Here is a 17,970-nt window from a genome sequence, read left to right as displayed (position 1 = left end):
AATAATAATAATAATAATAATAATAATAATAATAATAATAAAGGCCCTCCAAAGGTTAAAGGGTCACTTGAAGTTAAAACTTCCTTCACTTATTATTGAAATGTGCTGAATTTTAAAAGGGAAAGATAGGTTTTCAATGTGAAAGATGTCAAAGATGTTTAATCTATTGTTTAAATGGAAATAGCAACAAATTATTCTTATAACATTTCACTTATCCTAACAATGACAATAATACATTTAAAACAAAAATAATGAGTATTAAAAACAAAATGAACATGATAAAATTAACAGTGATTAATGATCCAATTTCCACAGAACTAAATTGGCCAACAGTGCAGTCCTAAATACAGTTCCACCTTGCCAACCCTATTTACTCCAAAAGTTTAGTTGGTGGTGGAAAGTTCCATTGTCACAACTGACTTTTGGGGACCCTACAGGGTTTACAACAACTACCTTTATTTGGCATTTAAAATAGATTCTAGAGCGTTGCCAGACATTTTTGAAATACAAATCAAGAGAACATTCAAAGCGCAGACAGGAAGACTATATAGCAGTATACATTACTTAGAAAGTTCTGTCACTTGTAAAATAAATTTTGCTACTTTTTCCAAGAGCATGACATCTGTATTGTTTAACAGAAGCTCCACAACAGAACAGTCAGAGTCTCTTTCAGATTTGTCTAGGGCCAGCCTGGGGGAGAAATTCCTAATGCTCACATATCTCGGACAGTCGAGAATAATGTGAGCAAGAGTCTCCACTTGATTTTTACAGTGTGGACAAACCTAATCCTGGAGAGGGATGGATAAGTAACGACCCTCTGTAATGGCCGATGGGAAGGTATTGGATCTGGCCCTTGTGATAATCCATCTCTGTTGGGGTTTAGTTAATAATTCAAGATATTTGGCTATGTGCCCCTGTTCCGGTATTATTCCGACAGAGAGGGGTGAGCATGATTTATTTGCTTGCCCCAACAAGATATGATATTCCTGTTCTAAAAGTCTGCTTTTTAAGGTTCAGAAAATCTCTCTGAGTGTCAGCATACAGAGATCTTCAAATAATAAACCTATTGAGTAATTTTTTGATTTGAGAAGTTGATACCATTCGGAGGCAAATAGGTCTGGGTGCGCAGTGTATATTAAACTGCGCACCTCAGAGTTAAAACATAATTTGATCCAATACTTGAATTGTATAGGGTATTCAAGACAAGAGACATCCAGAGGTGCATCCTTTCTGCTCAAGTCCCTGAAAACCTTTTGCTTACATTTTAAAAACATTTTCAAACACTTCCCTGCCATTTTTCTGCATTCACCTCCTCAAAAAAAGTATTGGATGCCATTTTGTGGATATTCCATTTCTTTTTTTTACTTCTTTTTTGATTCATAAATATGAACCTCAAAAGCTTAATTTTGCAATTCTAGCCTCATAGACACATAGGCCCTGCTTTATGCGGATGACACTGCTCTTCTTTCATGCACAAAGGTTGGCCTCACCCGCCTTCTGAATCGCTGTGCGGAATACTGTAAGTCAAATGAACTGAAAATCAACTATGAGAAATCTAAAATATTGGTATTTGCCAGACGATTCTCTAGACAGGTATGGACTATCAACAAGAAACCTATAGAGCAAGTCAAACAGTTTAAATATCTGGGCATTACGCTTACGAGCAATCTTAATTGGAAACTAGCACTTGATGCAGCCAATAACAGCGCTTCAGCAATTCTGCGCTTTTTCCACAAATCGGGCCATCAATATATACCATCAGCGTTGAAAGTTTTCAATGCCAAATGTGGAACCAAGCTCCTTTATGGAGCACCTATCTGGATTGAAGCGGTGAACAAAATCTTAAATAGATCTCAATCCCGTTTTTTTAATAAAATCATGGGACTACCCAACTGTGCCCCATATGCAGCCCTATGCTGCATATCCCATGTCACAATGGCTTGGCTGAGAACCATCAAATATTGGCTGCACATCCACTTTTCACAAGATCATTCTAGCTTAATCCACTCGATGCTCTCCGATTCGGTAGTTCCCAGATGGACGACGTTGGTGGAAGAAAAATTAGCTCTATCGGCCTCCCACTAGAGTCACTTTACTCTTCCACTCTACCGGAGGCCTATAATTGCCTGAAAATCAGGCTGCTGGAACATGAGTACTGCAACATGATAGCTGAAGCGAGGAAAACATGTTCTCCTCTAAATTTGCTTATCCCTTTTGAACAAGGACAGCCACAGCCAACTACCTTTTGAAACTTACCAATCCAAGGCACAGAAGAGCAATATCCTTAGCCCGTTTCGTTTAATGCCCTCTATGCTCCTTAAAGGCAGATACCAACGCATAGATAAACAAAAGAGGCTATGCCCATGCAACTCAGGCCAAGTAGAGACACTGGAGCACACTCTGTTTCATTGTGCAAGATTTGCCAAGATCAGAATGACCCAACCCATCATTGCTTCACTTCTATACAATCATTTAACTGATGCTCTTAGGATTCCTTTAATCTTAGATAATCTTGATCCTTATTTCTGCGAAAGCGTAGCAAAATATCTTTCGGAGATTATAGGCATAACACTAGATGGATACTAAGCATTAGATTGCTATCATCATAACAACAACAATGCTGCTTACATTAACTATTTGCTACTGGCACACAGTGCCTACCTCTGCCAGCAACCTTTGGGTTCACGGTCACGGTCACCCAAAGTCAAATGTGGGTGATTCATTGAGGGATGTAGTTTTGTTATTGTAGTTTTGTTATTGATTGCTAGATGGAGTGAGTGACAACTGATGTATGCTGTTGTGATGCCTGGGCTCTGTTGGTTGGTTTTCAGTCAGGTCTGTGGAGAGGTGTATAGGAATGGCACTTTTGATGAGACCATTTGGACTAAACTATTGATGAGACTCTGAATGGCTGCTGTAACTATCTGTCTTTCATGGACAATTATTTTATTGTTTTATTGTTTTATTGTATTTATTGTTTTATTGCATTTATTGTATTTTGGAATGCCAATAAAGGCTATCATGATGATGACACATAGGCCTGTTCCACACGGGCCAGTGAAGCAGCCCTGGGGAAACTTGCAGACTTCCATGTGGGCAGCCCCAGAGCCGTGGCAGCGCACTGCTCCTGTTTTTTAAAAAACCTTCTCTGCCTGCGCAGCTCCTCAGGGATGAGGGGTCATGCCCCAACAGCCATGGCTATGCCCAGGGGGTTGGAGGGCAGCGTTGTGCATGCCTCATCATCTCTGCTGAGCTGCACAGGGAGAGCAAGGTAGGATTTTTAAAAAACAGCAGGTGCCTAAATGCAGCCCGTTCACATGGCACCGGGTGCAAAAAGTTGTTTTTGAAAAAACTGTTTTTTAAAAACAGTGTTTCCCCACCAGTTGGGAGGAAAAAGCACAGCCCTGCCTCTTTTTGGAGGTGACAGCTGTGCAAAGTGTGCCCTACTGCATGAGATGTGTGATCTTTGAGCTCAGAAATTGGCACCCAGTAGAAAGTCCAGGGACTGCAGTGGCATGGGAAACATTTTAAAGAGATCCACCCAGCAAGTTAAAATGCTTCCTGAAAAGAATCGAAATCCAGAAAGCTGTTTTCACAAAAGAATTGCTAGGGAACAGCATTCAAATGAAATGTTTCAGGCTAAAAAACATGTGGAATTCCATGGATGTAATGCTTTATTTCCAGCCTCAAAACTTTTGGATTCATGCAGAAAGGGCCATTGCCTGCTTCTGTGCCACAAACCTGGGATTCTCTGGAACTCTCCTGTCCAAATATAGCCAGGGCCAACCTTACAGAGGCCCTTTCCACATGGGCCAAACCAGCGCCCTGGGGACGGCCAAAACGCCATTCCCAGGGAGCTGTTTGCACAGGAGGCGCTGCTGCGATGCAACGTCCTGGCATTCGCTGGGTGGCGTGAAGCCGCCCCTGAATACCTCGCTAAATTAGCGAGATATTTCAAAAAGGCCGCCTTCCCACTGGTGCAGTGCGAATCACACCGACAGGAATCCGTCCCTTTCCCCATCGCTCCCACTCACCTGCCTCTCCAGCGTCCAACAGGAGTTGGAGGGCAGTGTGGGTGGGTCCCTGCAGCCCTCCAGAGCAATGCTGGAGAGGCAGGTGAGTGGGTGGGGGATGCAGAAGAGACGACTCCATGTGGTGCTGCCTCTTCTGCGCCGGCTTCTGTGGGGGCCGCTCGCATGCTCCCGTGCGAATGGCCCCTCCCCTCCACCAGCATAATTTCTGCCGGTGGAGAGGCGCCCTTTCCGCCATGTGGAAAGGGCCTTAGCTAGCCTTAAAAAGGTCAAAATCTGCTGTGGGTCTCTCCATAACAGAACATGTTCAAAAGTCCTGCATTTTGCTATCATTTGTCAACATTCTCTGCCTCCTGCTCTGTTGTTATGTACCTTCCCTTTATTGTTGTAGGTGAACTTCCTGCCCCTGAGATGTTCCTGAATGCAACTTCACCCAAATTAGGAGACTGGGTCTTCATGCAATGCATATGTCCATTAAACTTCCTAGTTCCTAAAATTGTTTTTTGTAAGGATGGAAATATTATTGCATCCTGCAGAGCTGAATTTAATCGAGCTGTTTACAAATTTAATATTACCAAGCAGAGTGCAGGCCAATATTGCTGTGGATATCAACATAAAGACAGTCAAAATCGGAAGAAGAATTCCATGCTCAGTGGTAAATGGGAACTGGTTGTTCTGTCAGGTAAGACTGCTGAGGTGATCAGGAGCTTCAAGCTGCCCAGGTAGCGTACCAATAATTATTTCTACTGAGTAAAGGGACTGAAAGCCCCTGAATGCAATTATAGCATCATCCATTGTGTTGAATTTTCCACTGTCAGAATAGAGGAGCATAAAGGTACATGGTGAAATATTGCATTTTCATACTGTGTCTCTTTCCTCCCACCGGTGCACACATTTCTCTGTTGTGGTTATCCCAGTCAACCTCCAGTTGATCTCGCTATTGATTCAGCTGTAAAATCATATCTAAGAAAGGCTAACCTCCAACTTCTGTACGGAAGTATGGGGTTGGAACTCATTCAAAATATCTTTCTTAGAAGAATCTTAGGCCCTTTCCGCATGGGCCTTTTACAGCGCCCTGGGGACGGCAAAAACGCTGCGCCGCCCTTGCCCCCCCCAGTGGCACGAAGCCGCTGTTTCCCAACCTCGCTTCCCAACCTAGGTTTTTGAGAAACAGCGGCTTCCAGTCGCTGCCGTGCGAATGGCAGTAGCTGGAAGGCACCATTCCCCCTCCCCTTTCCCAAACGCCTTTCCGTGTCCTCCGGCCTCCGGCGTATCGCACAGGCCAGGGGACACGCCCCCCTGCACTGCAACTTCCGAGCTACCGCACAGGGCAGGGTGTGTGTGTCCCCACAGCGCAATGCGGCCAGCCGAAGACTGGAAAAGTATAATCAAACCGGCCCACAGGAGATGAATTGCAGCACCAGTAATGGGAGGCTGCGCTGTCTTCCCCGTTGCAACTGGGACCGTTTGTGCGAACGGTCCCAGGGGGGTTGGGTCGGCATCATGTACGCCAACCCAACCCCCAGCGTGGCCGTGCGGAAATGGCCTTAGCTTTGTCCAAGGGGACTCATGCACCCTTGATGTGGCTAGGACCTGGAGTGCCCTCAATTAAGACCCATGTTCACATAGCCATGCTAAAATTCTGGAGAAAGTAAAGTAGCATTTCCACTATTTCACTTAGTAAACAATGGTTTGAAATAGTGCCATGCTATGCTATGACCCAACAGGCTATTATAATGGTATTCACCATCACTATTCTAAACTGGATAACCTCTTGAATTCCTCCATAGCTGGTTTCAGCACTCACAACCAGACATTTAAATGTGATCCTCCAATAGATAAGCAAGTTATTTCCCTTGGTTTAAATTAATTAAAAATCACTATACTAAAGCTACTTATTTGGTCAATACGATGTCCCCAAATCTCAGAATGGCTTTCACTTCAATTCACTTTCAGACTATGCCAACGACTTTACTTGTTCGACACTTCTCTCAAAAACCACTGGCTCATGACTCTGTATGTGTGCAGAACACATACCCGAGGACCTATTGCACTTATGTATTATCTTGTTCTCTTATTTAAAATCGACAAATTTTTGCAAGATTACTAATGCAATTAAATTATTTCTCAGAATCAGAAAAATTGTGCTTTGTCATTCCTGACACTGATCCAATGATCACCTTTAGCAGCCAGGAAGATATAGACCACAACTACATCCAAAGAGAAAAATAATTCTACTGATTCATTTCTTTTCTTTAGCTATTTACATTGTTAAATCATGTTTACTTTATATGTGTTTTTATGGGTTTTTGATTGTAATGGCTTATGGCCAGTGGTGGAACTCAGCAGGTTTGCACCACTTCAGCAGAACTGGTTGTTAAAATGATGCTTGTAAGCAACCAGTTGTTAAATTATGTGAATCCCACCACTGCTTCTGGCCATAAACAATAAATTTTACTACAACCACATGCTTACTCAGAATATATCCTACTGAATTCAGTGGGGTACATTCATATGATTGCAGCCAAGTCTAGTTCCTTAGTCTAGTCTAAGTCTAGTTCCTAAGCAGTCCTTAAACTGTTAAGAAGCAATTCCTCACAGCATAAAAGATTCTTTGATGGAAGGAAACTGGGACTGGGGAAGATAATAGTTTATATCAAATCACTGTCCACAGAAATGGTTCAGAAGGCTTTCATTTGGATACAAAAGTTATTGGTGGAATTGTTTATCCATACAGTATTTTGGGGTCTTTAACGCGCTATAGTGTTTTTCATACTGCTACCACTGATTCTTAAATATGTAGGTAATGATGGCGAGCAGATACATTTGTCCATTGCTGAGTGCCTTTGGGTTTTGAATGTATCATCTTCTAAGACTTAGGTCTGTCTATCCACAGCTTTTAACTGAATCAGTTCAATGGATTTGAAGAGCTTCTAAGTCAACTGTCTTTTCCCAATATGTATTAAGATATATCAGACTTTTATTTTGCAACACACAAGCAAACCTAAATCCCAATCTACTCTTACTCCTGCTATCTGCTGTTGAAGGGTAGACGTCAGATATTTCCTTCATTCTCCGTATCTTTCTGTTAAAATTCCTTAGATTTTTTTTTCATGTTATTGTTTTAGACTTTTATGAAATATGAGTATTTATATGTGTTGTTCTACTCTTGTCTTTATTTCTCTCTCGGGGTCTTTCTTCAGCAACCTTTTCACCCATCAATGCCAACTTCTTCATCCTCGCTTTCTCTTTCCATATTCTTTGCCCTTCCCTTCGCTTTCTTGGCGTTCCATAAGGCATTCCATCTGAACAGCTCTAAGTCAAGTAGTGTTCAGTGCCACTTCCACCATTTTGGGTACTTGATTTCCATTGCCTTTCTAGCCTATTTCTTGACTTCGATGCATGATTTTAGTATACGGCTGTTCCTGTCATAGAAGATGATACAATTACATAGGCAAATGCATGTGTATGATACTCAGTAACCACTGTCACCAGGTACTATTCTACTAGCTTTTCACTTTTAGTACAGAAAAGAAGCAGGAAAAGCAGCCCTTTGACCACCAAAAGTCTGTACTTTACAGAAGGAAATGGCCATAATGGGATGGGGTCTGCAATAAAAAGTGGATATGGGTGAGAATGAGTGGAAAAGCTGGTCGAATCCAACCCACATTTTCAATAATAGTATCAGTAAGATGTTTCACATCCTGAACTTGAAAGCAACCAGAAATAGAACATGACTCCAGTTCTGCAACGTCTCTCATGTGCATTATTTATTACTTTAGATTCAACCTGTTTTTCCACTCAGTATCTCCCAGTTCACCTCAGATTTTAATAGAATTTCCAGAGAAATATTATGTGCCTGACAATGGTGGAAGCAATAAAAAGCAATAAAAAGGGTCATTGATTTTGGAATGGGAAAATGAAGGATGTGTATTAAGTATGTGTTCACTTGGACAATCCCAGAAAGCGCTTAACCTTGACAGGATAATGCCCTTTTCCTGCTTCTTGGCCTTTTTATTTCCAAATATGCAATAAAATCAAATACGAATGCTTTAAAAAATAGGCTAGAACTATTTTTATTTTCTATTTCTAATACAAATTATGTTTATTTTAAATATTTTTGTACCTGTTATTCTGCATAGCAGATGTTTTTTACCATATAAACAAACCATTAGGAAATCAAACAAGGGGAAACACTTCACTGTTTCTCCTTTTGATCTAGGCCGAACAATTCCTCCTTATGTCTGGATGCTCCGTACTGCAATGGTGCTTCTGCTCCTGTTCTCAGCACCAATTTTCCATTACTTCTTGAGGAAATGAAGATGTTTCACATCCTGAACTTCAAAGCAATCAGAAATAGAATATGACTCCAGATCTGCAGCTTTCATCTTCCTTGTTCATTCAGCCAATCATTACCTAAATCCATTGTTTCCACGATCAATTACATATTCTTTGGTTTCCCATCTGACTCCCCAACTAGCTCACTACCACACTAGCCTCTTTTTTTATTACATACTGTTCATTACTGGAGGCCAACCATGGGTGCCATCAAATGCTTCAAGTAGCAGGGGACCCCAACAGAGCCAACATTCTATTAAAAGCCTATATTGAAATTTGTCCTGTGGGCGAGGGATGGTCTGGGTCCTGGGCTCATCTGGTGATGTGTATTTGAAATCTTCTGACTAAGATTCTGTTGCTGTTCTCCAAAGGCGTAGCTAGGCCAGAGTGCTCCCCTTGCGGCCCCCAGCCCCCCTGCGGCCCCCTGCCCCCGGCCTCCCCACACAACCCCGCGGCACCCCACCCCACTTACTTTTAGGAAAGGAGCAGGCCAAAGAAGCCTGCCTGCATTGCCTGGGCCTGGTGGAAACTACTGGTGAGAGGGATTTTTCCACCCCCATGTGACCAGAATTGGTGCGCCCGGTGCGTTGCGCACCCCCCGTCCCCTGGTGGCTTCGTCACTGCTGTTCTCACTGTGGGGAGGATCTGGTTGGCTCAAGGATTTACAGGCTCAAAATAAAGATTGTGACACACAAAGATGATGTATCATATTCTTGTATATTTACAGCTCTGAATTTCATTAAAATTGCTTTCTGTATATATGGTGCCTCTCTTCTTTTCTATTACATTGCTTACGCACGAACAGTCCCTTGAAATAAAGAACACTTGATGAGCCTTTTAGCTCAGGAATGAGTCGGGGTGGATCCAGTCTAAGGAGTGCAGGGGCTGGCTGGGTCATTGATCCTTTTCCTGAACGCCCCCCCCCCCCAAATGAATCTGAGAGTCGTTCCATTGGTGGTGGTTCCCAAGAAGGCTCCAGGGAGTGCTGTCTGATTAATCATTTATCCTACCCCAAAGGTGCCTCTGTTAATGATGCTATTGACCCTGACCTATGCTCCATGCAGTATGCATCTCTGGACCATGTTGTGTCCATCATTTGGTCCTCAGGCCCTTCTTGCAAAGTGTGACATGCAGAACCTTTCACCTTTTGCCCACCCATCCTGCCGATTTTTGCCTACTAGGTTTTAAGTTCCACAATCCATTGTATGCTGATAAAGCTATGCTCAGTAGCCTGTGCGGGCTTTGAGGCATTCAGCATCTTCCTTGAATGTGTAGTAAAAGGGCTCATGGTCAGCCCCCATGCAATGCACTACCTTTATGATTTTCTTTTTGTGCGCCCAGAGGGATCCAGCACCTGCTAGACCAGACCCTTGCCAAGGAGCTGAAAGTGCCAGTGTCCAGTCCTGTATGGGCAGGGTTGTTCAGCTGTGAGCAAGTGGAGGAGGCAGGGTTGTGGCCTTATATGGGTGGACTGGGCCAATCCTGCACCTCTTTTCCAAGGAAATGGAAGGCTCCAAGGAAATGGAAGGCTCCTCTCCTTTTGTTGCACAAAAATAACATTTTTATTTTTTACTGTCTCACATAGGGAGTCCTCATGGAGATAGACTGGAAACATGACTCAAGAATACCTCCACTGAATCAGAACAAGGGCCCATCTAGCACATGGCACAAGCATGTTTAGAATGAGGGATATAAAACTGTACAACTAAGTGTGCTGTTAACTCTGTCTCTATTTAGTAAAGGGAAAATGAAAGAACAAATATAATCATTTGTACACTCTTCCTGTAAAAGGGTTAAAGTCCATCAAAAGCCAGAGCGAAGCAAAGCTGCAAAAGGGTGCAACAGAATATTCTGGGAAGGTAAGAAATTGTTTTTTTTTCTGAACCAGAAGTGAAATTGATTTTCCCATTAACTAGAACAGACTTTTTAATGTTGAGTGAGAGGTTTGGTTGAGGGAGACTCCCCTTCCCCATTCTGGAAACTGAATTATTCTCTTTCGGTATATAAGCCTTAAGAACAAACATCCTTTGATACTAGAAGTCACTGGTGCAGCATTCCTTGCTGCAAAGATCCATCTAAAAGATCCATCCAGTCCTGCATGGGCAGGGTTGTTCAGTCACTGACCACTACAACGAGGATTTGTAACAATAAAAATGGAGTGGGTGGGTTTGCAGCTATCTCCATTTTGTATGATCAAATTAGATTCATCCCAGCATACCAGTTAGTTCAGTTTGTTTTCTGTTTATTTCAGCCATGAGCTAGTCTCTATGTTATATATAGCAATTTTACCAGTTAACTTACAATATGTATTGGTTTTGTGAACTTTTGGGCTAGAGAAGCTATATTTTTGTCACTGCCACATTGCGTTGGCATGAAAGGAATGTTTTTTTCTAGATTTGATCAGTGTCCCATTGTTAAATATATACACTGAGAAAGTGTTTCCATTGTAATATGTGAAGAGCAAGAGTGGTGTAATAATTAAGAGTGGTAGACACTAATCGGAAGAACTGGATTTGATTCCCCCAGTCCTCCATATGAAGCCTGTTAGGAGACCTTGGGCTTGTCCCACTTTTCTCCAAATACTCTCAGCTCACGCAGAAGCAGGTAGTGACAAGCCCCTCCAAATGACCCAGTGGGGTCATCATAGGTCATCAGTGATTTGAAGGCACAAATAAACACAAAACTGTAGTGTGTAGTGTAGGTGTGACAGAAAGGAAGGGGGAATTGTTTAAGTGAGGGACAGGAGATTTTCTGGAGGATTGGGAAAAGGCAGTTGAGAGAGATGAATTTTGTTCTAATCAGAGATTTTTTAGTGTAGATGGAGTTTTAGGAGGTGGACAGATGGTATTTTATATTTTCTACTGTTGAAAGATTCCTCTTTAAATATAAATATATATGGGACTAAACCATCAGCACTACTTCATTAACAGACATTTCTGATAAATATAATCTGTGAAACTCTGGTCCATTTTCCTTTGGATTACTCTTCCCAAAATAAGTGTTCACATTAGCCCTGTTCACCACCTAATACAATCTGTGTTTAATGTACATTTGATTTTTTTTTCTTTAAAAATGTGTTGAATGGTTCTCATGTTAGAAATTCATGTAAAGTTGCAACAACCTACTCAGGCCCCTTCTGCATGACACAGGAGAGCAGGTTGCAGGTGGGATAAAGTAACCCACTCTCCTGATTTCCTGTTTGCACACCTCTGTGCAGGCAGCAACTGGAGCCCGTGGAATCAATGCGGGTTGCTGTCATGCCTTTGCATGGCGTGGGTTTTTTACTCTTACCTTCCTTGCTGCAGAGCTACATAGGCAGGCTGGCATGGACCCACACAGCCATGCTGCTGCCTGTGACCCCCGTGTGGCTATGCTGAGGAAAGCGCTTCCCAGGGCAGCCATTTGCTTGGCCATGGCTTTAATCTGAGTTACAACTAAAGAATCGCAGATAGGGTGTTTCTTGAAAAACCTGGATTGGGGGGTGGGGACATGGAGCGGGTTCTCATTCAGAGTGGGATCCGTGCAAAGTTCCCCCTCCAGCACGGGTTTTAATGTGTGGTTAGCCTGGGTTTATTGGCCCATGCAGAAAGGGCCTCATACTGACAAGTGACAAAGCTTGCATTTCAAGTCCAGAGAGTACCGATCTTGGTGGCATAGATAACATATCTTCAGTGGCATGCCTGAATTAATGGGCTGGATCTAGCCTAGGCTTTTTGCCCAATCTCATCTGATCTCTTCTTTACTAGCCCCTGTTCCACATAGCTTTTGTCCATGCAGCTCCCATGATCCTTAGCATAACCTATTTGAGGCCCCTAATGGTGTTTTTCCAGTAATAAAAAAGCTGGTTGGATCTCATGCTATTTATTTACTTATTAAACTGTTTACAACACAATTTTAAGTGAAGACTTGCTTGTTTCTATAAGCCTTTACTATAGACAGAGACTTCAAGCACAACATGAAAATTAGAACATAACTTTCTTTCATGACAATTTATATATTTACATAATCAAGGCACCTAAGTGTGTGCTTGAGCCAGGCCTCATGGCCTATATGTGCAGACTCATTGTCTTGAAATGATATGAAGTATTATTGAAGTTCTATCTGTGATGTTTAATAATTGATGGCCTGTTCATATATGCAAGTCATCCCTTGATGTTGCAGTCACTGAAAACTGAATATGAACGTGTGAACTGTCACAAACAATAGCAGCAGTGTGCCCTAGGAATGTCAGAAGATCACTTTTTGGGATTCTGGTGGAAAATACTGAGGATGAGGTTGTTTGTTTTAGCACACTCCCTATTGAATTCAGTAATCATTTCACCAATTTAATGACATATGTTCTTTGTATACTCCACAGTGGCTCCTGTTCTGTTTCTCAGCATACTGGGAGAGTCTTCTAGCTACAAACCTGTTCTTCTTTTTTACTGATCCATGTACTCCTTATCAACTCATGTTTATATATTGATAGTTCTGCAAATGTTTCATGTGGTATATGCAGGTAAGCTACTTTTGTATGGGCAGTCCATGAAACTGAGCAATTCTACACTTGGATATGTGTAAATTCAGAGAGATAAGGAACTTCAATTGTTCAGATCTCCTCGTAACTTCAGTAGCCTGACATTAAGTTTATTTTCTCCTTTTCCAAGAAAGAGTCCAGGGTACAGAGACAGTAGATGTTCTAACCAGGTTCTAGAAATGTAATGGGGTGCATGAGCAATAATGAACTGATATTCAGTCCAGTGATGCGTGAAGTGCTCATGGGTTAATAGTTATGCTAACTGGGGGATGATGTGTCACCCTGTTTTAAATGGTTTTGTACTCTTCATGAAAGATCGGGTTGGATTCAACCTTCATCTCTTTTGCATCAGTGGAAAAGCTGGCTGGATCCAGCCCCAGGACTGTAGCTTGAGAGTATTATTTTGATTAGATCTGTCACAGGGGATAGATATTCAAGTCTCATCTGTGGTACATAGGTCATTCAGCTAACTTGATTGAATCCCCAATTGCCTTTCTTCTTGGGAAAGTGGGATCTGGCTATAGTGATCACATCCAGGTTCAATTATGTATTCTACATGGCCACTTCAGTTGCCACTGAAGGATGTTCAGAAATTGCACTTAGTTAGCATGCAGCAGAGATGTTAACACCTGTATGAGAACAGATTTTGAGGCGATTGTGGTGGTGCCATTCTATTTCTGAACTAGTCCAAAGTATTGGTGCATACGTTGAAAGCTCTGAATGGGTCCAAGGTATCCGAAAGATTTGGGAAACGCAGGTTTGAATCCCCACTCTGCTATGGAAACTTGCAAGGTGACCTTGGGACAGTCACACACTCTCATCCTTGTCCCTGGCAAATATTTGGATGGGAGACCTCCAAAGAATAGCAGGAGTGTGATACAGAGTCAGGCAATGGAAAACCACCTCCAAATATCTCTTGCCTTGAAAAGCTATACAGCATCACCATGCATCAGCGGTGACTTGATAGAACTTTCCACCACCTCCTCTTAAAACCTTCTCTTATATGAACCTGGCCAAACATTAAAATCTGCATCACAAGTCCTATGCAGTGTGTCCCAAGTGAGTACCCATAAGGGAAAGAACCTGTACTGTGGTGGCACCTTGCATGCGAAACTCTTTCCCCACTTTTATATGCTTGACGTTTTCTCTATGCAGTTTTGTAAAAAATGTTTTTAGTTCTCTGGAGTTTGAGTGATTCATTTTTATGTGACTGTGAAAGGTATAGCTCTTTTATTCTATTGCTTCTTTAATTACTTTTTAATCCTGCTAAATTTATTTAATTTATTTCTATCTTTCTAATTTAGGGATATGTTCAACATTTTCCTTGCTTCTGCTTTTATCGTTGTAAAGTTATTGCTGTCACTAGTTCATAGTGATTGTGATATATTTGTTGATATACCTTCACATCGCCTTTCAAATCTTTCAGTTTTTTGAATAAAATACGTGGACAGATTTCCTATTAAAATATTTGTCACCAAGTTCTGTGTAGTGTGGCAAGGTTTCCTCGCAGAGGTAGTGAACACAAGCCCTGCTTGTTCCTCCCTTGGATGAAAAATGTAAATGCATGCAGAAGTATTATTGCTCGTTAGCCAGGAAATCAAAGAAGCTTCCAGCTATAAGTTTTATAATGCATCATTATATCATCCCTTTATACATAAACTATTCCTTCAATGTTCAGCATTTAGAAAACATAGTTTGAAATGGTAATGAACTAACTTGAGAAAAAGATATTCGTCAATAACCAACACTGCACAGGAAAGGAACACACCTAAGATGGATTTTTGCTTTGTCACTCCCTTGAAGGTCTGTTTGAAATCATTCCACCCCCAAACCCTGTCATTGGGTTTCTTGGAGAAGACATAATCCTGCCATGCCAGCTAACAACTTCCAATGTACCTGAAGGCACTGTCCACTGGACCTTTGACAGTTCCTCAGAAAAAATTGATGTCATGTCCCATGATGGAAGAAAGAAGGTGGAAACGCAGGACAAGAGATACCAAGGTCGAACAGAGCTCTTCCACTCTGAGCTTAGAAAAGGGAACATGTCCTTGAATTTGAAAAATAGCCAGCTCTCTGACCAGGGACAATACACTTGCATGATCAGCCTTGGAGACTGGTATGACCTGGCAGTCATTCAACTGAATATGATAGGTGAGCTGATTGTTTATTATGCTAAGATAATTATCATGAGGACAATGTGAAGTTTAGGGCCTGTGGGGCAGAGATGGCTCTTCTTTCTGTCTTTATCAAAGGGAGGTATGGCATCCTATTAGAGGTCCTGCCTTGCCCTGGCACCCTTTAACCTTCCCACACCAGTCCTTCAAGCTCCAAGCAAGATGAACCTAGTTGCTACCACCATGATTTTAAGATATGGGTGGGGAATGCTTTGGCTTTTCTCCCTTTCATGGTTCGTATAAGAAAGATTCTAACTTTCTCAGACTTTCTTTCTAAATGTAGGTTGCATCATTTAGGTGATGGAAACAGCCATAAGTGAGACAAATCCTCATATTCTCCAAGTTCCTACTATTGGAGTACTCTTCACCTAAGAGGAGAAGGGAGAAAAGCAGGGATTTGTAAGAAACAGCTAGGAGCTGAGCCAGAATTTGACCATGAAATTTGATTTTGTGATCATCCCTACTCAGGACATGCTAGCATTAGAGATCTGAAGGTATATTACTCATTTGGATTACATCCTTTGGAGTTTTATGAAGATTTTAAACAAACAGAACAGTACCCGTGCTGCCAAATAAATGGGAAATTCTTATCCTGCCAACTGACAGGAATAGAAACAAAGATAAAATGGAGTGAATTCTAGCAACTGATAGAGAAGAGTTAGTAGACCATAGCAATATATCATTATAGTATTATAATGCTATAACAATCTTAACAATCTTATTTATAGTCTATATGTTATTTTTAGTCTATCTTCCTCATTTGGATTCAAGGTAAAATACACATACAATTGAAAGGATGAGATATTCAATAAATAATGCAATAGGATTAAGGTTGTAGAACCAACCAGTAGTCTGAAAATGGAGCTGAAGTAAAGCATGTATTAACATTCCATGTTAAATGAAGCCAAAATAAAGTCAAAATGAAAGGAATGCTGTGGATGTAGCATATTTTGATTTTATTAAAGCTTTTGACAAGGTGCTTATATATATTTTTGCAAGTAAGCTACTGAAATGTGGAGTTAACAACACTACTGGTAGATGGATTTGTAATTGGTTGACTGACTGAACTCAAAGACTGCTAATTAATGGCTCATCCTCATCCTGGAGAGAGGTGACTAGTAGGGTGCCACAGGGTTCTGTCCTGGGTCCAGTACCATTCTGCTTCCATAAGGACTCTCTTGACAGATTCTTCCCTACATGAGACTGTAGAAAATGAACATGTCTTTTTTCATGTGCAGCAAAAGGAGAAGAGCCCTCCATTTCCTTGGAGCATTATGAGGGCAATGGTATTGGCCTCACTTGCAGCTCTAAGGGTTGGTATCCAAAATCTCAGACTGTCTGGCTGGACAGCAAAGGGAAAAAAATCGAACTGAAATCCCGATACCACAACCACAGAGACCCCAGCTGGGACCTTTAGCACTTCCAGTTATATTATAGCCAAGAGGCCAGGGAGTTTGACAGTGAGATCTCTTGCAAAATCATCATCAGTGCCTTGCAGCTGGAGAGTTGAATCCAGGATCCTGATCTCTCAGGTGAGTAGAAACAAAAGCAGAGTGCTTGGTAGAGAAGCTGTGATATCACACATGGGTTGTTCTATAGTCCCCTGCTCAGTGTATCTTCCCTCACCAAGAACCAACCACAAAATGAATCCATCTGGTAACAGGCATTAGTAGGTTCAACCTCATTCCAAACTATGGGGGGGGGGGTATTTCCAACCCGACTTTCTACTGGTGAAAAGAAAAGAAAGATACCCTTTTGACACCAAATAAAGCTGTGCGGGGAGTGGGGGGAGTGGGAGTGGGTTTGCAGAACCTGCATGTACACCAAAGCTTTGTAGGGATGGCGGGGAGGGAGGAGCAAGGAGGAGAGAATTTGGTGAGATTGCATGTGTGCAAACAGGTATGCACAAACTGGTTGTGCCAATGCAGATGCTTACTCCCCCAGCATAAGGGGCAAGAATGCCGGTGGAGGGGCTATTATGCTGGCAGCAGAGTGATGTGCAACTTCATGGCACCCAAGGCACCAGGAAGGTTGCCATAGCATGCCAGTGCCCCTCTGCTACAGGGAACCTGTGCCAGCATGTAAGGTAGAGGGTTTTTCGGCAGCATCCACTGGGGGGAATTTCAGCCCGAGGGAGATGCCATGTTTACGTTGCATGGACATATGCCACAAAAGTGTGGTGTTAGTCATTCCCAGTGATGGGTTTCCTCAGAAGTTTTTCTCACCCCACCCCTCCCTCAATTGCCTCTTTGGAGGAGGCAGCAGTGTGATGAATAACAATTAACAGATGATCAGGCACTTGGTTTGATTCCTCCATACAGCTATTTGAAATATCACTCCCTAGGTATTTTTTCATGTGGATTTCCAAAATGCAAAGTTTGTAGTAGCAGAGACAAAATTTGAGCCCAGAAACACCTTAGAAAACAACAAAAAGTTCCAGGGAAAAAAAACTTTTGTGGGTGAAAGTTCACTTCTTTGAGACTCCCTCATCTGACAAAGGCGGTTTCCACTTCCTTTAGCCCCCCATGCGCCCCCACGCGGCAAAGAATTCTGCCAGCGTGGGGGGGGAGGCTGTTCGCCGCATAAAGCGTCGCGCAGTGGCCTCAGGAGAAGGCGGCAGGCGACAGGCGGCTCGCATGGAGCCGCCTCTGCCCCCCCTGTCCCACTCATACCCTTGTCCCGTCGTGCCAGCCTGCTGGCCTCCGAAGCCCGCCCACAGCTGCCCTCCGACCTCCAGGGGTGGGAGGGACAGAGTGAGGGAGAAGCTTCGGAGGCCAACAGGCAGCAAGTACAAGGTGAGTGAAAGGGAAGGGAAACTTATCGTCGTTCCTGGCGGTCTGCGGTTCACACCCAGCGCCGGCCGAGAGTACGCTGTTGGGAACAAAAGCAACCCGCGCTAAAGGGTTGTTTT

At 42.5% G+C, this 17,970-nt stretch overlaps 1 protein-coding gene across 1 annotated transcript; it reads left to right on the top strand.

Moving 5' to 3' along the window:
* The first annotated feature begins 10,186 nt into the window (after window positions 1–10,186).
* Window positions 10,187–16,476, top strand: LOC125424657 (butyrophilin subfamily 3 member A2-like). Its single transcript, XM_048482071.1, has 4 exons — window positions 10,187–10,228; window positions 12,727–12,867; window positions 14,689–15,036; window positions 16,298–16,476. Exons 2-4 carry the CDS (start codon window positions 12,801–12,803, stop codon window positions 16,474–16,476), a joined length of 594 nt encoding a protein of 197 aa, XP_048338028.1. The 5' UTR covers window positions 10,187–10,228; window positions 12,727–12,800.
* Window positions 16,477–17,970: the final 1,494 nt, after the last annotated feature.

Source organism: Sphaerodactylus townsendi, linkage group LG17 (genome assembly GCF_021028975.2).
Source record: "Sphaerodactylus townsendi isolate TG3544 linkage group LG17, MPM_Stown_v2.3, whole genome shotgun sequence".
Classification (NCBI taxonomy): Eukaryota; Metazoa; Chordata; class Lepidosauria; order Squamata; family Sphaerodactylidae; genus Sphaerodactylus; species Sphaerodactylus townsendi.
Note: the sequence above shows the minus strand (reverse complement) of the source record. Positions and strands in the feature narration are given on the sequence as shown.